At 35.1% G+C, this 23,582-nt stretch overlaps 1 protein-coding gene across 3 annotated transcripts in view; it reads right to left on the bottom strand.

Moving 5' to 3' along the window:
• Positions 1-23,156, bottom strand: part of CNGB3 (cyclic nucleotide gated channel subunit beta 3) — a 151,763-nt gene extending 128,607 nt beyond the window's left edge. For 2 of the 3 annotated variants that reach the window (XM_045454542.1, XM_045454543.1), the window contains exons 1-3: positions 22,978-23,156; positions 19,377-19,458; positions 9,754-9,880 (exon numbers count right to left, since the gene is read on the bottom strand). In XM_045454542.1, coding sequence (XP_045310498.1) covers positions 9,754-9,880; positions 19,377-19,458; positions 22,978-23,088 — 320 coding nt within the window. In that variant the 5' untranslated portion in view covers positions 23,089-23,156. The remainder of the gene's footprint in view (positions 1-9,753; positions 9,881-19,376; positions 19,459-22,977) is intronic. The other variant, XM_045454544.1, reaches the window with a different exon arrangement.
• Positions 23,157-23,582: the final 426 nt, after the last annotated feature.

The following is a 23,582-nucleotide window of genomic DNA, read 5'->3' as shown; positions in this document are numbered from 1 at the left end:
TATATATTGGTTTACTCTGTTATTAATTAAGTACATTGTGCTTCTGGTATTAAATTTTGAAAAGAAGAAAATGAAATTGTGGTAGTGACGTATCACAAAGATATCAAGTTGACTGAGTCATTAACAATTTTCAAGTATCTTAATGGAAAACAAAATTTAAATGCCGGCCATCAGCCTTAAAATAAAATGATTAATTCTCCAAGAAAGTAGCAACGAGAATTTTCATATTTGGGTATTTTGATTTTTTCTTTTGTTTATGATTTTTTAAATGCAGTTTTTAATATGGTAAAATGATTAAGCACTTCTATTGTTTTTGAATTTTTAATCTTAGAACTTAATATATGTTTCCACAGTATACAGAAATTTGTAACTTTTTTGCCTAGTACTTGTATAGTTTATTTCACATTTAAATATCTGATTTATTGGGTATTTATCCTCATGTAGAACATGAGGAACAGATCCAATGTTAGTTTTTTCTTTTTTTTCTGTAAGGCTATCCAGTTACTCTAATACCCCTTATTTAAATCTACAGTTTTTGTATTGATTTTAGATGCCAACTTTATCATACACTACATTTTTATATGCAGTTAGAGCTATTTCTATATATTCTATTCTATTCTATTGGTTTATATATTCATGTGGCAATACCACACTTTTTTCTTTAATTGCAGAGATTTCAAATAGGTTTTAATATCTGGTAGGACTACCATCACCTCTACTATTATTTTTTGGGGTTTTCCTGGCCATTTTTGCTTATTCTTCCAAGCAAACTTTATAATCAAATTTTAGAGTTAAAAAAAAAAAAGAAAAAGGAAAAAAAAACCAAAACAGAAAAGCAAAACAAAAATACCTGACGGATTATTCTATAAATTTGATATGCAGTACTTTCATCGTTGTTCCTGAGTATTTTCTTATTTTATTGTTGACTTATTTGTTGACCCAAAGGTCACTTGAAAGTGTATTTTAAATCTTAATTATGTGAAAAATTTCTCCAAATTTTAGGTTTTTTAAAAAAATTAACTTCTAATTTTATGGCATAGTGGTTGCATATACTTAATATGACATAAAATCCTCAAAATTTGTTGGCACTTACTTTATAGTCTAGTGAAATGTTTCTCCATCCTGGATGTACATAAGAATCACCTGAGGAGGTTTTCAGACATACTAATGCCTGGGATGCACTCCAGACCAATGAAATCAGAATTACTGAGGGTAGAATACAAACATTTGTATTTTTAAAGAGCTCCTGGGAGTTTTGACAGTGTTCTTTGGCACAGTATATCATGGGTTTTTATAATGTTCTACATAAGCTTGAAGCAACTGTATATTCTTCAGTTACTGAAGAAATACCATTAGAGGGCGCCTGGGTGGCGCAGTCGGTTAAGCGTCGGACTTCAGCCAGGTCACGATCTCGCGGTCCGTGAGTTTGAGCCCCGCGTCGGGCTCTGGGCTGATGGCTCAGAGCCTGGAGCCTGTTTCCGATTCTGTGTCTCCCTCTCTCTCTGCCCCTCCCCCGTTCATGCTCTGTCTCTCTCTGTCCCAAAAATAAATAAACGTTGAAAAAAAAAAATTAAAAAAAAAAAAAAAAAAGAAATACCATTAGTGAAGAATGGATATAAGGGTTCTCCAAGTGTCCTTTATTTTATTTTATTTTATTTTATTTTATTTTATTTTATTTTAATTTTATTCTATTTTGTTTTGTTTTATTTATTTATTTTTTTTTAATTTTTTTTTCAACGTTTATTTATTTTTGGGACAGAGAGAGACACAGCATGAACGGGGGAGGGGCAGAGAGAGAGGGAGACACAGAATCGGAAACAGGCTCCAGGCTCTGAGCCATCAGCCCAGAGCCCGACGCGGGGCTCGAACTCACGGACCGCGAGATCGTGACCTGGCTGAAGTCGGACGCTTAACTGACTGCGCCACCCAGGCGCCCCTGTTTTGTTTTATTTTTTAAATGTTTAGTTTTGAGAGAGAGAGAGAAAGAGAGAGACAGAGAATGGGGGAGGGGGAGAGACAGACGGAGACACAGAAACTGAAGCAGGCTCCAGGCTCTGAGCTGTCAGCACAGAGCCTGATGTGGGGCTCAAACCCACAAACCATGGGTCATGACCTGAGCTGAAGTCAGATGCTCAACTGACTGAGTCACCCAGGCACCCCTCCAAATGTCCTTTAGATTTACTTTCTTAATTGTGTTGTTCAAAGATAGTATATCTTTAACGACTTTTAAAATATTTGCTTTATTAATAAACAGAAGTATTTTCAAATCACTCTCTTTAGGAGTATGGAATTACCAATTTCATTTTGTAATTGGCAGAATTGCTTATGTGCTTTCTCTCTCTGTCATCTACTATCTTGTGGTACTAAAACCATTAAGTTTAGCAGATGGAGATTAAATACTTTGCTTTAATTAATTTAGTGTTTTTCAAATATATTTTAACATGTACGTTTAAAATTTTTTTAATGTTTATTTATTTTTGAGAGAGAGAGAATGCAAGCTGGGGAGGGGCAGAAAGAGAGAGTGAGACAGAGGATCTGAACCAAGTTCTGTGCTGTCAGTGCAGGGCCTGATGCAGGATTTGAACTCATGAACCGTGAGATCACAACCTGATCCAAAGTCAGATGCTTAACCAACTGAGCCATCCAGGCACCCTTAACATGTATGTTTAATTAAGAAGTTCTAAAATTAATCAAAGTCTTAATTCTTCTGTATGCCAATCACTTCGCTGTAGAGAGGATAGTTAATTCTACCTCAAATTTTTATCCCCACTTTGGACATTATTGTTATTGTTTTATGGTGTCAATGTAATTATTATTATTACCATTTTTCTATTTATCCACATGCTTGCATTTTCTCTGTTCACTTCTTGAAGTTTCTTTGCTCACTTCTCTGTATGCTGGATTGTCTATTTGTGATCAAGAGCCTTTCTGTTCCTTTTTACACTCTCCCATGTTATTATAGTGGCCAAAAGCCTGAAAACTTTCTTTTTGAGAATATCTTGCCAGGAGGGTTCTGATGTAGATTCCACCAATGAAAGACATTTGTAGGAGATTTGAAAGTTGAAAGGAATGCACAATTCAGTTTTCACCTGGCAGAAAACCACAGCATACTTCCTCAGAAGCAGCAGCTGCTTCTTGAACACTCTTCAGACTCCATATTCTATTACCAGGCTCCAGTTTTGGAGTTAAGGGATAGATGTGGCTTTGGTAGCTATTTTCTGAGCTCACCTCATTTCTGGGTTGCAATCTCTATTCCTGAACTTTGCTCTCTCACCCCTTACTTACAACAATTTTTATACTACCATATTCCTTGTATTTAATTACTTTCTTTTGAAATATTTAGAACAAATCATTTTTCCTGACTGATCCTTGACTAATCCAATTTAAGTCTTTCATTCTCAGATCATTTTATTTCTCTGCAGTATGTATTAAGATTTGTCTAAACTCCCTTCATTTTTGTTGGACTGCAAATGTCTATATTTTGCCCTTAGTTTTGAATAGTTTGCCAGGTATAGAATTCTAGGTTGACTATTACTTTTAGAATCTTGGTAAAGCAATTCTACTATCTACTGGTTTCCATTGTTACTGTTAGTCACATATTGGTTCATTTCTCTTATATTAGGTAGTCTGTATTTTCTTTCCAGATAATTTAAAGATCTTTGGGTTTTATTTTGTCCTTTGCACTTTTAAACTTTATTAGAATATATTTAGGACTAATTCATTTTGTACTCATTTGGCTTACTGAATTTGAGCATTACTATTTTTCATCAATTATATTCTCTTCTTGAATACTGATTCTCCACCATTCTATTTAATATCTCCTTCTAGAATTCTGATTATATGCATTTTGTGCTTTTCATACTCTCCTCCCAGCTTCTGAATCTCATATTTTTCCCATTATTTTTCTCCATGGTAGAATTCTGGGTGGTTTCTTAAGATCTGTCATTCACTTTACTGACTCTTCAACTCTATCTAATCTTCTGTCTAGCTCACTGACTTCCTAATTTTAGGGATTATAGTTTTCTTTTTTAAAAATGTTTATTCTTGGAGACAGCGCAAGAATGGAGGAGGGGCAGAGATAGAGGGAAACACAGAATCTGAAGTAGGCTCCAGGCTCTAAGCTGTCAGCACAGAGCACAACGTGGGGCTCGAACTCATGAACGCGTGATCATGACCTGAGCCGAAGTCAGATGCTTAATTGACCAAGCCTCCCAGGAGCCCCAGGGATTATATTTTTCATTTCTAGATGTTCTAATTAGTTCAACTGCAAAAATGCCTTGTCTTTTCTGACAACTTCTTGTTCCCTTGGCTTATTTTAAATCTTTTCTTTAATTTCTTTACATATACTTAATATACTTATTTGATGTTCTGTTTTTGATAATTTTACCATCGAGAGTCTGATGCTGTAGTTTATTGTTTCCTCATGTGTATAGTCATTTTTTTTAGTTTATTTATTTATTTTTATTGGGAGGGGCAGAGAGAGAGGGAGAGAGAGAATCCCAAGCAGGCTCCACACTGTCAGTGCAGAGCCTGACTTGGGGCTCAATCTTACTAACCACAAAATCATGACCTGAGCTAAAATCAAGAGTCAGATGCTTACTTGACTGAGCCACCCAGGTGCCCTAGTGTTTAGTAATTTTTGATTGTGAGTTCATGTTTATTAGAACTTTATCTATGGGGATACTTTGAGACATGGTTTTAAAAGACTGTTTCCTTCCAAATTTTGTTGTTTTGGGCAGATGTCTGAGTTTTTAAACTTAACCATTTTAAATATTTTATTTTAGCCTCATTCTTTTTTTCTAGGATACAGATGTCATAGGAATTCCGGTTCCAGATCTCTTTGAATAATGCTTATGATAAGAATTCTTTTTCTTTCCTTCCCTTCCTTTCTCTTCCTTTCCTTCCTGTGTGTCTTCATCCCTCCCTCCCCTCCTCTCCTCTTCTTTCCTCCTTCCTTCCCTTTCCCCCATTTCAAATTTCTTTCTTCTTTTTTTCCACTGAGGGCCAGACAGAGACAAGTATTATTTTGACTATTTCTCTATGGAAGACAGTTTACTTTCCAGTGAGTTACCCTTCAGAATCCTAGTTTTATGGAGGAGTCCCCAACCTGTCCTAATATGCAGTTTAACCCCAGTTTTTTTCTCATTGATGACACATTTTAACTCAAATCTAGGCCATAAAGTTTGGAATAAATTCTCAGAGTAAACACCAATTCATGACACTTTCTAACAACAGATTTTATTTTCCACCAGCTCAGGCATGCATTCAAATGTAGGTTTCATATTTTATCTAGTATTTTAATTACATTCTCCTCAAATAATTTTCTATAAACCTTTAGTCTGCCATATTATTAGAAATAGCACTTAGCAGTCTTTATTAAAAATGATGCCATTATTAAAAACAGATGCCAATTTGTTGTTAAAGTGTTTGCAATGCCTGATTATAAAGATATCGCTTACCACAGAGGAAAATTTAAATTTGGGGCTAAAAGTAATAGTGCATAGTTTTCTTATGCATTACATAAACTTGGTAAATATGTAACTGATTTTCATTTTTTTTTACAACCTTTTAAATCATTCAAGTATAAATTGTATTTTATTTTGGAAAACTTGATAGCTGACATTCCTTTTCCATTTCAACTATAAAATCACATATGGATTTTTAAGCATCTTTACTGCAGTGACTCTTGCTTTTTCTAGCTACAAGACAATAAACGGCAGTGTTTATGAGTGCTGATAAGATTCTGAATTCTATTCTGTTCTCATTGTTCCTGCTGTGAAATGATTGCCTATTTTAAAACCACCCAAATAGAGACTGATTGCTATTATGAACAAAGAAGACTATTCATAGAAATAACCTTCCTTCTTGGCATTATGGGTAGTGATGGTGATGGAAAGTCATATACTATACTGTAAAAGTCAGTCTTGCAGTGCACCCCAGTCACGGGCACTGAACGTTTCACTCACTTGCTTGTTCATCATTTAACCACTTAACCTATCAACCATTCAACTCTGTCTCCTTTTCCAGACATAGCTATTTGATGTATCCAGGCAAAACACATCTTCTTTTGCTTGCTATTCATTAGTGTCCATCAAAATATAGTTTTTTATATTAAAAAATAAGAATGTGCTGAGATGGAATGCCAGAAACAGGCCGTTTTCCTTGGTAATGGACAAATGGCATCAATGGGACTTTCCAGGGGTGAACTCCATGTCTTTCAGAAGCTAAATGATTCATCTGACAAGATAATGAATTGGTTGCTTTTTTCAGGGAAGATTTGCAAAGAATTTCTTTTCCCTGGTTAGACAATTTAGAAAATGTTGTGAAAGGATATAAAAGGAAAGAATAAAGAAAGAAAGCTGGTTTAATACAAATGGATTCCAGTCAGAACTGTGGACATGTAATACTTGGATATCTTGAAAAATATCTCCTTCTGGGCTGACATGTATTTGTGATAAATATTATTACTGTGGCTATAAAATTATTTTCAGGCTTTATTTAGAATCTTATTGACGGCTGGATGAAAAAAATCACAGAAGTGATTTTTATTTTAGGGATTTACATCATTATAATAATAATATAAATTTTACTTACCTTTTTGTGTTTATATACATAGGTAAATAGACACAATATCCAAATTTGGCTTAAACATATATCTATACTGTTTTATCCTTACAAAACAATATTTGAGACCCTTGTCATACGGAAACATTACAAAGGCTCTATGTTAAAGAGTTCAGGGCTGGGTTGGGTGATGTCTTTCTTAGTTCAGGCTACTGTAACAAAGTACTATGGACTGGGTGGTGTATAAACAACAGAAACTTATTTCTTGCAGATCTAAAGAGTGGAAGTCCAAGAACAGCTTGCTAGAATAGTTGGGTTCTGGTTAGAACTTTCTTCCAGTTTGCAGGCTGGGACATAACTTCTTGCCCTCAGACTCAAACTGAAACACTGGTTCTTCCTGGGTCTTAATTAAGTCTGCCAGCTTTTGGACTGGGACTACCCCAGTAGTTCTGGTTCTTAAGCCTTCATACTTAGACTGGAACTACACCATTGTCTCTCTTGGTCCTCTAGCTTGCTGACTGAATATATTGGGACTACTCAGCCTCCATAATCATGTGATCCAATTCCTTATATCTGTTAAATAATATATATACAGACTATACAGTGTATAGTGTATATATATATAGAGTATATATACAGACTATATAGTGTATATAGGTACTATATCTATAGTTAGTTAGTTAGTTAGTTCTCTTGTTATCCAGCTCTGTGCATCTTCTGAGTGTGACAGAAATTAAGAGTGTAACCAATAATATCAAACTGCACTTCACACACAGAGACAGGGAAATCCATAACATGCATTCTCCTTAATATTTATTGATCAGCCTAGACACACAATCCCTATTCAATTCAGGACCTAAACCAGAAAGTAATGAAACACACTTAGATAAAAAATATGCTTTTAAACTTTATTTATTAATAATATAACTTTTTGCAAATTCAAAAAATTGAGGTGGGAATCAGTCACTCACAAGCATGTATTGCCTTCAATCAATCAAATTCTTAGTGTTTTTCTAGGAAAAAAAACTTTTTAAAACCTGGCATTGCTCAAGGTTAAAGTTGTTGATTTTTAATAACTGCAATACCAAAATGATCTTTACTCACTTAAAGTACTGTAAAATAACACTTCCAATTTGAAGTTATTTTATCATTGATATTTCCTAATGATGTATAAAAGCTCTGCTAGTTAGGATTCTAGATATGGTACCATTGATGCCTATGAAATTAAAACAGGAAGGTTTTGGTAAGTTGTACATGGTACTGGAACATTAGGATTCCTGTAATATTAGTCAAAAGTGACACCAGAACTTCTAGTGACCTTTAAAGTTATTCCTTCAGTGAGGGTGGTTTTCACTCAATCCTGAGGAAAAGTGTGACTGGACGTCTAACAATAAAAAGTAAGAGTTTTAAGCTAACTTGGATTTACTCAGTTTGTCAATAATTTTCAAGCTACTTTGCTGCCTAAATTGCAGAAGGAATAATAAATTATTCCAGAGAATAATCAATTCACAAGTACAAGAGACTGAAATAGGAACAATGTGGCTGGAGTAGAGGGATAGGAAAGTAGGGGAAGAGATGAACCAGGCATGGTCTTAGAGGTCATGTCAAGGAGTTTTATGTTTTTGAGATATGCTGATTGACCCAATTTATGGGTAACTGAAAGTTTTCCATTTTCATATCTCAGAAGAGTAAAAGTATAATACTGGCGATGGATTTGGGTTAAAAGGAATATATCCCTAAAAACATTAGTTATGGCTTCTACTTCGGTCCTTTGAAAACCTACCTATCACCACTGGTTATTACAAAAAAACTAAATATACTAAAAGAAACAGTGGAAGGAGACATTGGTTCAGAGGTTAAGCTGTTGATTAAAGTAAGTGTATTGGTGAGAGGGAGGAACAAGTTCCACTCAGGAATTTGAGTCCTGTGCAGTCTAATCTTGGCTGAGCTGACCCTATTACTATAGGCAAACTAATTAACCTCCTTGTGCCTTGGCAGCTTATTTGTAGAGTGAAGATAACAATGACCCACTAAAAGACTGCAAATCATTCTGTAAACACCAACGTTATAAAAATAATATAAATAATTACCCCAATTATAAGATTTTAGTCTTTACCCAGAGTTTAAACATCTCTCTGCCTAAATAATATGCCAGGTTTAATTTTTGTCATACAGTGTGTGTGTGTGTGTGTGTGTGTGTGTGTGTGTGTGCACGTGGTAGAGTGAACTTGTGTTTAATCTCATCTACAGCGAAATTTGTATTTATTGAAAATGCACTTTCTCTTTCTGATGCCGATTGTTCAGTCCGCAACACACTGGGTCCTAGATTATCACTGTAACTCCTATTGGCAGCACAAGGTTTAACACAGTGGAAGAGCTGCTGGGACAGAGGTAGGGAGGGGGAGCTGGGGGCAGGAATAGATACTCCTAATTTCTTTTTAAATGACAACTCTTCTTGCCTGTTAAATAAGAAGAGTATGCTTTATTGTTTCATAAGCCTATTGCAATTATATTAACTATAATTAAGCAATTCAAATTGGATCAGCAGGCACATAATAGCATGCCAAGAAGTGGCAAAATGAAGGGGCTCCTAGTTGTGTTTTATTGTTGATTCACTGATTCACATTGAAATTGTCATCTCTTTTGGGATATTTCCAATAATTCTGTAGGAAGTATTTATAAAATTGTATTCCTTCATTGGCATAAAGATTACCTGTTTCTGTAATTATTCTTGGTTATCATGCCACACTTTCTTTAGCTGATAAACGGAAATAATAATCACACAATAAAATATTTACAAAATGAAATAGTTATTTCTTTGGGAACTCAAAGAAGAATCGTACAATCTCTTCAATTCCTTCTTTTTAAAATTCATGCCTAGTAAATATGTAGGCTGTTTCCATGATGATATTAATGACTCAGTCATGTGACTGCAATGTTTTTGTTGGTGTGATTTGGCCTATAGCCACATGGTTGCCTAGGAATCCTCTGGTTAGTGGCCAGGACTAGCTAGTAAGGGACAATGAACTAGACAGAAACAATCTTTTAGTTTTAACCAGTTCCCCTGTGTTATGTGACTATTGTTGCCCTGGCCTTTGCTCAGCTAAAGTGGGGAACAGGTGTTTGAATTTTTCAGTGAAGGCTGAGCAATATCTCTAACAGGTATTACGTATTTTATTGACTTCTTACCTGACTAGACCTTCTTTCCCAGTTTCCATTTCCTTCTGCTCTGGCATCGTCCCCTTTGATTCTGTTGGATTTTGATGGTCAGGGGTTGTGGTCAGATCTTTGAGTGAATTTTTCTCAGAGATTTTATCTATGGAAAGGAAACAACATATAGACAGAAGAATATATGCCACTGTTGATAAATTATATTGGACAATGTAAGTTACAGGGATGTTTGTTTCTCCAAAACAGTCTTAGGAATGCCTCCCCTAGGATTCCTGCTAAACAAAGTAGGATCTTATGCAGGAGAAGTTAGCTTGTAGACACGTTCAGGCTGATGAAAAGTATATTTAAGTTGTATTATGAAACAAAAAGTTCATAGTATATTACTTTTTGAAACTAGCAAAGCTGAGATTAGTAAGGAGTAATCCATTCAAAAGGTATTTCGGTTCTGCTAAAGTATTATTCATAATTTGTGGCTGAAATTGAAGCCTCATAAAACTCAGAAAAATAAAATAGACAGAAGTGATGTCACTGACATTATTTCAGAATTTTGCATTCTAACTTTTTTTAATTAAATAAAATCTTTGTTTTTGGTTTGATCATCTTTAGTTATGATATCTTTTTCTGAGTAAGCAGTGCAAACTAATATGTACTAGCTTCATTTTCAGCCCAAAAATTAAAATTTTCCCTTCAAGCTTATAAAAACAATTTACAATTAATATAGTTTAAATTGTAGTCTACCAAGAGAATAATCAATTCATTGATAAATATGTGGATTATAGAGAAAATTTAAGTAAATTGCTTAATGTAAAAAGAAAATATAGAAGGAGCAAAGAAATAGAATTAACACAATTTAATGGTTATTCATTGTCCACAGTTTCTAACTTATTTTTAAATGGATGTACTGTGCTTAGAAAATTAGAATCAATGCCCAAATGATAACTTATTTTTTTTGTAATAAATTATAATTGAAAAAACTTAAGCCAATCCAATATTGAAAATCTGAATTCACAAAAATGATAAATCATGGGGCGATCATTTACTTTCACAAAAGCTCTTATCATACAAGCCCTTTGATATGAAAATTCCTGTGATCCGCCTAAAATCTGCCAATATATGAAATTTTTCAGGAACATGTTTTCGGAATAAAGGCAATCATAAAATTGACTCAGTACTTAGAGTTTTGAAAGGTTTATGACTAAGAAAGCTTAAACCCCTGGATTTCCCCAAACAGATTTCTTCATTATGTATCTCCTACCTACATTTATTTTGGAATTCTAGTAATTTTGGCTAGAAGATGGAAACCACAGCATAATGTTTAAATGAAAACCCTCTGAATTCCTGACTTTACTTAGGATACAAAGGATCGTTACTATAATCATGTCCTTGGAATCTCTGTCTAAAGACTATATTCCAGATGAAATGTTTCCACATGTATGGAATCTTACTGAGAGTGCAGGATAGGGTCCTTTTTATACAAGCACATGTGGTACACTAGTGAGCTTATCAGTATTGAACAGATTTCAGAGTTAAAAAAAATTGCACTTTCAATATGTCATTTTGTACTAAGAGGCTTTTGGTAGAAATAAGAGAGAAAGATCTATTTTCCCTATGTATTTGGGTCAAGCCATATTTTCCCATTTCTCTTTATCCAACCAAAAAATAAATCATTTTTCAGATCTCTAACATTATGCTACATATTTCTGCCTAGGAAAATGAAAGCAAAATCTTTTTCCTATATCCACAAACACTTGGGTTAATTATGGTTAGATATTTGAGAGCAAAGTTCTTAACCTCTGGCCACAGAGATCTAGTGAACTCATGGATTGAAACTTTTGAGACTCTGTGTTACTATGCAAATTTTACATGGAGAAGATTTAAGATTAACATGAGCTCTTCCAAGAAGTCTGGGCCAAAAAAAGAGTTATGAACCATTGTGTCCATATATTTTTCTGGGAGTGCCCACATTCCTGCCCCCAAATTAGGAGTGAAAATAGAGCATGAAATATGAGTAAAATAATCATAAAAACCCCTCCTGAATATATAACAAGTAGAATATGTAAAAAAGTCTTTCTTAAGGGGCTTTTATTGATTATTTCTTAGAAAGGCATGTGAATATAAGCTGCATCACATACTTCCATCAGTCATTCAGGTTACAGCATATGCATTACATTTACACTATTACTTTTCTGCTAGCACCAATTAATGACTGACCTGCAACAGTTCTTTTCTCCTCTTCTGATAAGGAATTCTTGTTTATCATAATAACATTTGGATTAAAGTAACTCTAAGTAGATCATTGTACCTTACCAGGTCTCCTCTAGACAATACCAACCCCTTCTAAAATGATGCTGCCTCTACTACGACAAGTCTAGGTTATTCAGAAATTTATTACAACCTAATTTGCTTTGTGGATAAGCATTTTAATTACAAAATAAGTCCTTAATCACAGTTTGTCAATGAAGATGAGAAACCAGTTATTGCCCGTTCTTGGATTCAAAGCAGAACAACTTTAAACATACTCATGAGGACTTAAAACAAAAGAATCCCTGTCAACTATACTCAGTGTGGGTGTCTTTTTATCCATGCAGCATGTTATTTGTTTGTGGGAACAGATGGTCAGATTGCTCGCATCATCCTCATCATGGAAGAAATCTAAAAAACACAGCAAATCTTGCTCTGGCATCTGGGTGAAGTTTTGTCAACCTCACATTGTAGTTTTACCCAGCTTCACACATGGAAAGCAGGATCCCCTCGTTTGTAGCTGCCCAAATGAATAGTGTAAGTCTTTCTGCCAACTGTGCTCTGAAATTGCCAGATCTCATCAGTACACTTGGTCAAGTTCTGCCCTGGAATGTGTGCCCATGGCAGATAGTAAAATCTGGAGTCAAAGTGTTCTGATATGGTTGCTTTTATTGAATGTGCAAGAATGAGTAGAGTTTGCCCTCCACACACCTGGCTGATTTTGTCTTCGGCCTGGCAGCATCTCACACTGGGCCTCTGTAATACACTTCCAAACTGCTTTGTCCCCTTGTAGTAGCACATTGTGGAGAGCATTGTGGAGAGCTGTGCAGGTGTGGAACAGCTGCTTCTGTCTTCAAGTGAGGAAATAAGTGATGCAGAAAGCCATTAACCTTACACATTTTATCAGTGGCACTAAATAATTGCTGGAAAAGGAAGAATCCAAAGAAAGAAACTGATTTGGGAATAAGGTTGTGAATTAGACAGGTGTTGATTCAATTGTTTTTTTTTTTTTTATGGATGTAAAAAGGGGAAGACTTGAAAATGCTCTCATTGGTTGGAATATTTGATGTGGGTGAGATATCACTTGGTTGAATTTCTAACTCTTATAACACCAAATACATCGTGAGTTCTATCTCAAAAACAAATTTCCTTTTATTGGACACCAACAATATCTGAGTAATTAGATGGAAGGTGAATTAACAAAAACTAAGCCTGAGTACCTTGATTAGATGCATAAATGATACTATCAATTTCATCTTAATGAATGAACGTTTGGAATAAAACAATAACAGTTTTAAGAAATGTATAATTAATGATTATCTTCTGGCATCTAAGATGGTATTTTTGACTCAGCTTGTGGTTTTTTTTTTTTCAACGTTTATTTATTTTTGGGACAGAGAGAGACAGAGCATGAACGGGGGAGGGGCAGAGAGAGAGGGAGACACAGAATCGGAAACAGGCTCCAGGCTCTGAGCCATCAGCCCAGAGCCTGACGCGGGGCTCGAACTCACGGACCGCGAGATCGTGACCTGGCTGAAGTCGGACGCTTAACCCACTGCGCCACCCAGGCGCCCCAACAGCTTGTGTTTTATAGTTGCCAGAATATATAGTGCTCTTAGAATAATTTTAATTACAACATGTTGATCATACTTGAAATTTTATTATATCTTTGTGGATTGTCAAATGACATGGAGGAAGCTGATAAACATTATAGCAATGAGTATAGAATAGAACCTGAAGGAGAGTCCTAAAATGTAGCAGATTTGAAAAATGTAATACTTTACATTAGAAATGTTGAAGAAATCTATAAAAAATCCAGAGGCGAAGCAGTCAGAGTAACTGAGAGTTCTGGAAACCATCTCATATGAAGAATTGTGGAGAAACTTTGGGTCTAAAATAGCTAATGACTAACTAGTGACCTAGCAGTTATTTCAAATTCTTTGAAGGGCTGCTGTATAGAAAAGACTTATTTAGTGTATACCAGAAGGCAGAAGAAATATCCATCATTGGGATTTCCAAAACAAATAAAATCCCAAACATTCTAACAATTAAACTTGTCTAATAGTGAAACATATGGCTTTGTGAGGCAATGAAAGCCCTGTTGCTGGAGGTATACAGGCAGAAGCTGGAGCCCATATGAAGGACCCAGATGGGGTCCTTGCATTGGGTCAGAGGTTAGAAGTCTTCTAGTCAGCCTTAATGTGCCAAAAAGTCCTGAAAGGATTTTTATATTTAGGCAGTTTTTTTTTAACTTTAAGATACATCATCGCAAGTGAATAAATGAACAAATCAACAAACAAAAAAGAATACAGATCCATCTAAGGTAGCTTTGGTACTGTGTCAGGATGAGAGATCCTGTCCTCTCTCAATGTCATGCTTTGTTTCAGGGACTTTTGTACTGAGATTAATTCATCTAGAAAATACATTTTATGTGCAGGTTTAAGGAGTGTGGTGAGTTACCGGTGCCGGGTACGAAACACAGAGCTGTAATCCTTACATCACTAATTCTCTGGGTGACTCTGGATAAGTTACTTTTCTATAACAGTTTCCTCATCCATAAAATGAGAAATACTTTTGTCATGGGGATTTCTGTGAGGATTAGATAAAGACTCCATTCAAGAAAAATGCAGTATAAACACAAAGTGTTCCACCGGCTTGACTAGGGTAAATTATCTTCTTTAAAAAAAAATATTAACTATTTCAGGTCTGCATAACATTGATATATATGAGGCATGCTGAAGCTTTTATTTACTTAAGAGTGTTTCAGGAATCAGGAAAGCAGAATTAGCTATATTCTTTAGCAGAGAAAAAAGCTAAAAACATAGTTTGATTTAACTGAATTATACAAATATATTTAAATCATGCAGACTATAAAAATATATTGTATTTTATCAAAAAAAATTCATCCCATCCACATTGGTTAGTGTCTCTTAAGTTTTTAGCTTATTAATCAGGTGGAAACTAAGGAATTTTATCAGAGTTTGGCCTTCTATTTGATATTTAAAACAAAGTATAATTTCTATGCCTAACTTTTCCTTCTAGCTGATCAGCTCTCGTTACCTCTCCATCTTCAGCAAGGCAGCTCTGTTCTGTATAATACACAGGAATGGTTATTGGTTGTGCACATAGCTGGGCACCTGACCTGAAGAATATGGCCAGATCACAGCTGGCTGGTGATCCGGGTGGTGAACCGGGTGGTTCCCATGGACTCTGCCCAGTGGGAACAATGATTGCTATCTAAATCAGTCAGCCTGCTCTCTCTGGAATTTAGACTGCGAAATGATAGGATGGGAGTAAGAGCAGCCCAAAGTAGATATGCAGAGAGAAATGCAAAGCTTTGTTGACTATGAGTGAAAGGCAGAGAAAGCAATCAGCTCCCAGGGCTAGCTCTGTCCCTTAAATGGTTTTCCAGTTCCAGTTATCCAGAGGTTTCCTTAGCCTTGAGCCCTTGCCACTGAAGGTGTCCTGATTATGTCTCTGTGCCTTGCCAAATCAGCACTCATTTCTCATTTCTTTTGTTCATATCAGATATCATTTTGAAGGAATGTTTAAGTTCAATAGGTGTAATTATTTACTATATAAGGTGTTTTTTCCCCTTTTTCTTTTGGATGAAGCAGAAAAACATGCTTTAATAGTTTTTGAAAAGTTTCTCTCATTTTGTTGTCATTGTTTCTATATTCCTACCTTATCCTTTGTCTGATGAATAGTATTGACAGTTACAGAAAGTGAACTATACTACTAAAATTAACCATAGTACCTCCCATGCATGGTAATCAAACTCATTGGTCTTATATAGGGAAGCCTTTATTGATTTAGACATTAAATTTCTGTATATAGTCTGGCTATTATCCTATTCCATACAAGACAAATTAAATTTGTATAAGTCCTGCCAAGGACTAAAGAGTGGTTTCCTGCTTAAATGAGTTAGGATTTTCCCTCTTTTTTTTTCCTGTAATATTTAGAAAATTAGTATACTTTATGTCTTATAGTAGTTTTAAGTTCTAGAGTAGTTTTTAGCTTTCCTTATTTCTGCCCAAACTGAGTTGGCTGAGATGCAGTTTGGATAGTGGTGGGAGACTGGCAAGGCCTGGGACACCTCTGAAGACCTGGAAATGTGTTAGACTTGAAACCTAGGTCTTGGTTATAGAGAGCTATTTGGCACAGGAGGCCCAGGGAGGACATGACATTTGCAGTTGGTTTGCAACACAAACCTGGGATGGAGGGCACAAAGGAAGAGAAAGGGAAGAGGAAGAGGATAAATAAAAACATTGCTGGATTTAGAATCTTGTCCAGGTTGTCATTGTTCATAGGCATGAGCAACATAGAGTATCTACCATGTGGTTGGTTAGAGGTCACAAAATGATCACATTTTGTTTTTTAAAAATGTTTTATTTATTTTTGACAGAGAGAGAGAGGACCTGAGTAGGGGAGGGGCAGAGAGAGAGGGAGACACAGAATTTGAAGCAGGCTCCAGGCTCTGAGTTGTCAGCACAGAGCCCAGCACAGAGCCCCGCACTCAGGAACTATGAGATCATGACCTGAACTGAAGTCCGACACCTAACCAACTGAGCCACACAGGAGCCCCAATATTTCAGTTTTTATTTCAATGATTTAAAAAGAGAATATTTAAACATTTTAAAAAGTTGACACTTAAAAATTGAGAGAATTAAAATTAAAATTTGTATTTACAGTCTCTCTAGACTGAAGATGGACTATCTGGCAGCACTTGCCTCTCATCTCCACATGACAGTGACTGGTTGGAGCTGAGTGGCCCCTGGCCTCTTTAGACAGGGCAGGCATGATCCTCATTTATGCTACCTGACCCCCATCAACATTGGAATTTATCAATCTCAATGCTAAATGCTTTATATATATTAACTAGTTTAATCTGTATCTACAACTTAGAAGATTAATGACAGTATTATCCTTATTTTGTACATGAGCAAACTGATACTTAGAGATGTCAACTATCTTGACTAAAGCCAGACAAAGTTATTAAGTAGTAGAGTTACAATTTGAATTGAGACATGCCAAACTCCAAAGCAGTGCTCTTTATAGTATAATATACTGCCAATATACTGAATTTATGTTATTGATTAGAGCAAAACTCAATTTCTTGTTTCTTTTTTTGGTACTTAAGTAGGGAGTATTTTAAAGTCATACACATTAGTTTTCTATTGTTGTAGGAAACAAGCTTAAATGCCTAGAATAACACAGGCTTATTCTTTCCTAGCATGTAGAGGTTGCCTGTGTTCCTTGGTTTGTGGTCCCTTCTTCCATTTTCAGATTGCATCAATGTGACCTCTGCTTCTATCATCCCATCTTCTTTTATCTTTGATCCTTCTGCCTTCTTCTTATGAGAATACCTTAATTACATTGAGGCCTTCTGGATAATCTTCCCATCTCAAGATCCTTAAGTTAGTAACATCAGCATTTTGTTCCCCTTCATGTAAAAATTCATAGTTTTTAGGAAGCAGGGTGTGGATGTTTTTGAGAGGCCATTATTCAACCCACCATACCATACTAGCTACCCATGGGCACCTAACTTTGATCCATTTCCACACAAAGTCACCTTATATCATGATAAACTATTAGGGAAGTCATTTAAATATCCTCTACTGGAAGCAAAACATTTTTTACAGAAGGATTTAATGTACTATAAGTGAAGTGGAAGCCTATGAAAGATGATTGTAATCAAAAGAGAACCTTAGAAAGTTATCTTTATTTGAATCCAAAATGTATTACATTCTTCATTTCCATGGCAGATAAAAATTAAACCATGCTCTGCAGAAGATAAGAGTTCTATAATCAGAAATCAACATCTGCAGATATTGTGACATTGCACCTGCATGTTTTGAAGGGAAGAATATAAAAATACCAAGCACATATAAGAGGCTATCTTTAAACACTAATAATTTTGCTTTTTCAAAACAAAATATCTTAAATATAACTGCTTTTCCTATTAAAGCCTTTGAAGACATGCTAAGTCTGCAAATTTAAATGAAACTATTTTTTTCCTTTCCACTCAAACAGCTTCTATGTTAAATGAAACTTCCACAAGAGTTTTTATTACCAGCTATGAAAAATTAAGCTTACAAATATACTTTGAAAAAAGTATAACAAGAGTAGGACAAAACTTGTCATCCCAAAGATGTGATCCTTGGTTTCATACCATTAAGGTTTCGTACCATAAGGTTTTTATGGGGTGCCTGGGTGGCTCAGTTGGTTAAGTGTCCGATTTTGGCTCATGTCATGAGCTCATGGTTCGTGAGTTCGAGCCCCACTCTCTCTCTCTCAAAATAAATAAACTTAAAAAAAAGAGAAAAAATACTTTATTTTTTTAAATTTTTTATTTTTTTAATTAAAAAAAATTTTTTTTTTCAACGTTTATTTATTTTTGGGACAGAGAGAGACAGAGCATGAACGGGGGAGGGGCAGAGAGAGAGGGAGACACAGAATCGGAAACAGGCTCCAGGCTCTGAGCCATCAGCCCAGAGCCTGACGCGGGGCTCGAACTCACGGACCGCGAGATCGTGACCTGGCTGAAGTCGGACGCTCAACCAACTGCGCCACCCAGGCACCCCAGAAAAAATACTTTAAAAAAGGTTGTATTTTTATGTCAGAAGAACTGCAAATTGGAAACTATCACTATTATAAAATGACTCATAGTAAAACAGAATGGCAGCAGAACATACAGGTGTATATGTCCAGTGGTTACTTAGAAAATATTGCAAAAGGGAGGACACTTGTTGGGATGAACACTGGGTGTTATATGTAAGTGATGAATCACTAAATTCTATTCCTGAAATCATTATTACACTATATGTTAACTATCTGGGATTCAAATTAAAAGAATAAAAAAATTATTAAAAAAAGAATCTTTCTGGCAGAATATACCTGAAAAGAAGAGACAAAAAAAGAAAATATTGGACAGGGTCTTAAAAAAGGAATTGGGTCTGCTATGGAATCACTGATATAGAAATGAGTTATGGTAACCTTAGGAGTAGATGAGATTTCTAATGGAGAGAATTTAAAGAAAGAAGAGCAGAGGTATGAGTGTTGAACCTTTAAATATGTACAATCCACATCTATTTTATCATTTTATAACCCTTACTTAAAATTATATTGTTCATTTATGCATATGTTAACACAGACTTGGCCATATTGTTCACCACTACATTTCTAGCCCATAGACCTGGCACATAGCAGGTAATAAAAAAGCATCTATTGAATAAGTGACTGAATGAAGAAATTATGTTTTTATAAACACTCAGATCTTTAAAGTGTCTCAAGTGTGATTTACCCTAGATGATTTACCTAGTCAAGGTCAAGTGTTTCATCAGGTAACACATTTCAGAGAGATATGCATTTTATTTTTTCCTACAGATTTGAGTTCTGACCTTGTATTTTGGTGTGTGACTCTTCAAATGCGACTGGAGTCATCTTGGTTTGGAGAGATTTCTTTTCATTTTTGTTTTCTCCCTTTGAGAAACAAAGATTGTACACAATTAATTTACACAAAAAATAAAGTTAAATGTAAAATATAATATGGAGTTTTTCATTCAATGATCAAGCCAATCATTAAAGCTTATCATTTGTTTATGATATACTACAAATGATAATTCTTGCACTTAAATGGATATTCTCGGCTCTACTATTGAATAATCAGCTTTGACTTTCACAGCTTGTTGGCCTTAGGCACTCTCTTTTTGTCACTGTGGTTGCTACATTTACCTGGCACATGTTCCTCCCAATTCCAGTCCTCATTCCCCACAGTCCTAGTGTTGGTCCTGCCTGGTCTAGGTCTTTTGTAGTAGAACTTAAAGTGATAGAAAAAAGTAGTCTAGTTTCTTAATTCAGAGCTCTCTTCTCTTTGTGATTTCATTTGCCTCTACCTTGTCATTTGTCTGAGAATCTAAGCTTTCCTTTGAAATGTAGGTATGTCTCACTGGATGTGGCCAGTGTGTGTCTGAGGATGGTCCTATGGGAACAAAGTGAAACAAGATATAAGGTTAGAACACAGAAATGTTGGCTCCCAAGCTATTTACAGAGTGGTAGGGGAAACATACACAAATGTAAGTGCAAGGAAATGTTATAAGTAATGAATGTCTGTAGAGGATAGAGATAGGGCATAAATGTGGGATGGTCAATTCTACTGCAGTAGAAGGAAAGGGAGGAGACTATCAAAAAGGAAGTAACTCTGAATTTTACAAATCAAGATGAATTTTTTTTCCAGATGAACAAGGCATGGAAAATATTCCAGGTAGTGGATACCTGTTCAGCAAAAGTCTAAGGTGTGATTGTATACAGGCTGTGGGAAACTAAAGTAGAAGTGGTTGGATGGGAAAGAGTGTGAGAAAGTAAGCCTAGCTACATAGGCAAGGACAAGGGCCTTGAGAGTCCCATTAGCCTTGATGTGGAGTTTGACATTATTTAACAGCAGTGTATGTCAGAAACATTTTAAGCTGGGAAGTAAATTAATCAGATGCTTTAATTTAAGCCTCACAGTAACCATATGTATTAGGCAAGACAGCTATTATTATTCTTATGTTATTGAGTAGGAAATTGATAAGGTGGCTAAAAATGTATGGATCTCTGGATATATTATGAAGTAGTGGTAAAGCCTTCTGATTTCAATCAAGTACTTTTACATGTTATGATGCTATTCATAAACATTTTAATCATAGTCTTTTCATGTATACAAGTGTAGATTTATGTGAATGATGTCTTATTCTGTAGCATGAAAGTTTGGATTAGCCTGAATTTGCAGATCTTGATTTATTGGTTATTGACAAATGGAAGTCACCTAAGTTATTTTGGTTTGAGAACTAAGTATTTTTTTTAATATTTTTATTTTTTGAGAAGTCTTTATTTAAAAGAAGAATGTAAATTGATTTTTTATTTCTAAATATCTTCTTATAGGCCTCAAATAATCTATTTGTACTTCAGAACGTTACTGTTTAAATGCCATTTTAAAAGGTTATATTCTATGGATAAAAACACGGTTTTAACTTTCTGTCATTTTTAACATTTAGTGTATTTGAAACTGGAGAAGAACTATTGCCTCTGCCAACATGTTATGATCTCTAAAGAGTAGATGCAAATAATTTCCTTAAGTATGACTTTTAAGATATAATGTGATGTCAGCAGAATTCATGATCAACATCTTTAAGTGTTATGTCATGGGAATGTCATGGGATATACACCAGAGTTGTTCTACCTGTGTCTAATCTAAGTACTTCTCCAGTATTACTGTTTCTGAAGGAAAGGCAATTCCTTTAGAGTTTCTGTTCTTTTTGCCTTCTCTCTATCTCTCTATCTTGTGAGTAGAATATTTAGAAAGTTGATTAAACTAATATTCATCCTTTATCATTCATACTTCTTATTGATTAGTTGATTCAACTAATATTCATCATTCATTCATACTTCTTCAGAAGCATAGCCTAGATATTTAGCTCTCAGGTGCTGAAGTCAGATGGAACAGGGCTCCAATCCAAGCTCTGCCATTATCAGTTGTGTGCAAGCAGCAAATTGTAACAGGACTCATGGTTATTCTGAAGATTTAATATAATAGTTCTTGGAAGAGGATAGCACCTTGCCTGGCACATAGTAATTATTGTTAGCTATTATGTTCTCCAAGAGAATAATATATTAGTTATTTTTATGTGTTCTATGGAAAAAGAATCATGATAGACAAAGGTTAAATATCATTGTAGTGATTTTCCTAGGGAGAAACACAACAAGACTACCTGAAGGAAAGTACCCAGCTCAACATTTGTGATATTCCATGAGCTTTTAAACATATCAATAATTTTAAAAATGTGGAATTATTTATTTTAACATAAGAATTAGAAAGAAATCAAGGACACTCTCATGAAGCAATGCTAAGCACATCCTCCTTCATATCTGCTCTGCATTGCAAACATAGTCAATGTTAATCAGAAATGAAAGGCAAATTTTCCAGGGCCAATGCTAAGTCATCTCGGTATTTTCTGTACTCTAGGCTCATTTAAACCTGAATCACTGGACCATGCTATTTGAGTCCCTGAGGTACACTCCTGCTTGTACTTGACATCTTTCATCCAATTCTTTCGATGGGAAAATAATTATTGCTCTAAAAACCTTACATAGCACTTTTAGATAAATTTAGTCAGTAATTTATGAAAATGGTTCTTTGGACAATTGTAAGTGAATACTGATTATATAATTATCCCTTTGGACTTTATTGTGTCATATAAGCATAAATTACTCATAATAATGATAATAAAAATTGCCATTTGGTAAGTCCCTACTATGTGCTTTATATACACTGCCTCTAGTTTATACAATAAGGCTACAAAGCATTTTCATTTTACAGGTGTGTAGGCCTAGAACTTATGAAAAAATATTTCTCTAGAACAGGGTTCCTCCACTTAGGTGGTATTGAAATTCTGAATTGGATAATTCTATGTTGTGAAGGGCTGTCCTTTGGATTCTACAATGTCTAGCAGCATTTTTGGTCTTTACTCCCTAGATGCAAGTACCATCTCTACCCCTGAGATATGACAACCAAAAATAACTCCATACATTGCCAGTTGTCCTGAGCGGCAAAACTGTTTCCTATAAAGAGGTCCTGGTCTAGAGCAATTACTGTTAAATTGTAGTTTACCATGGCCACGGTCTTCGACATTCTTTGTTGAAACTAATTCATATAGCCCATTTAATATTTGAGAAATGATTTCATTTGGGATTATGGTAGAAATATAAATCTGCAATGAGAAGTCTTATTTAGCTTTTTCCAACTCCTAATGTAGTCTTCTAAACATTTATCAATCTGTTTTAAAGCAAATATAAATAGTATATATAAAACCCCAAAGAAAAACAAGTGCATGACCCAAATGGTAGAGGTGAAAGAGCAAAGCAACCTTACACATCACAGTATATTAAAACACTGGACAAATATCCATCACTAGACAAAAAATGATGACAATCAAGATTTATTTAGGTATGTAAGTAGCATACCTGTCTTGTGGATTGTTGAGGCTGATTGCTTGGATCAGGACCTTGTTTACTCTCATTGTTCTCCTCTTTAGGCTTCACCTTGTTGGATTTTATCATTAGTGATTTAAACATCTTCTCTGAGATGGTTCTGAAAGCTTCTGTTTTTATGACTCTGTCTTGAGGTAGAGAAATGCACTTTGTTTTTCCTTTCATTAGTAGACAAGCCAATTAGTTGTTTAATCGGGATTTTGTTCTGGCTAATTCCTAGAGGCAACTCTGTGGCTAGTAAGGGCTTAAAAGCAGCATATTATTTCTGCTTGGGTGATCTGAATTCTGTTTATGAACTTCAAAGAGCCAAAATGCCCTTGAGAATAGGGCAAAATTTCATTGTTGATTTGAATTGTTCAGATGTGATCACATTGCCCATTGTTTTGTTTATTTTCCTTTTCTAATTACCCACCTACCTATCTTCATCTATCTAATTTAATCAAAGTAACATAAACATTATTAAAAAATAATATGTGCATAAGGGCTTATAATAAAAACAACAGATCATTCCTCCATCTCTAGTCCTACACCATGAGATAACTACTTTTTCCTTTTTCTGTTCTTCGGGTGTCTTTTTT

Source organism: Leopardus geoffroyi, chromosome C3, assembly GCF_018350155.1.
Source record: "Leopardus geoffroyi isolate Oge1 chromosome C3, O.geoffroyi_Oge1_pat1.0, whole genome shotgun sequence".
NCBI lineage: Eukaryota > Metazoa > Chordata > Mammalia > Carnivora > Felidae > Leopardus > Leopardus geoffroyi.
Note: the sequence above shows the minus strand (reverse complement) of the source record. Positions and strands in the feature narration are given on the sequence as shown.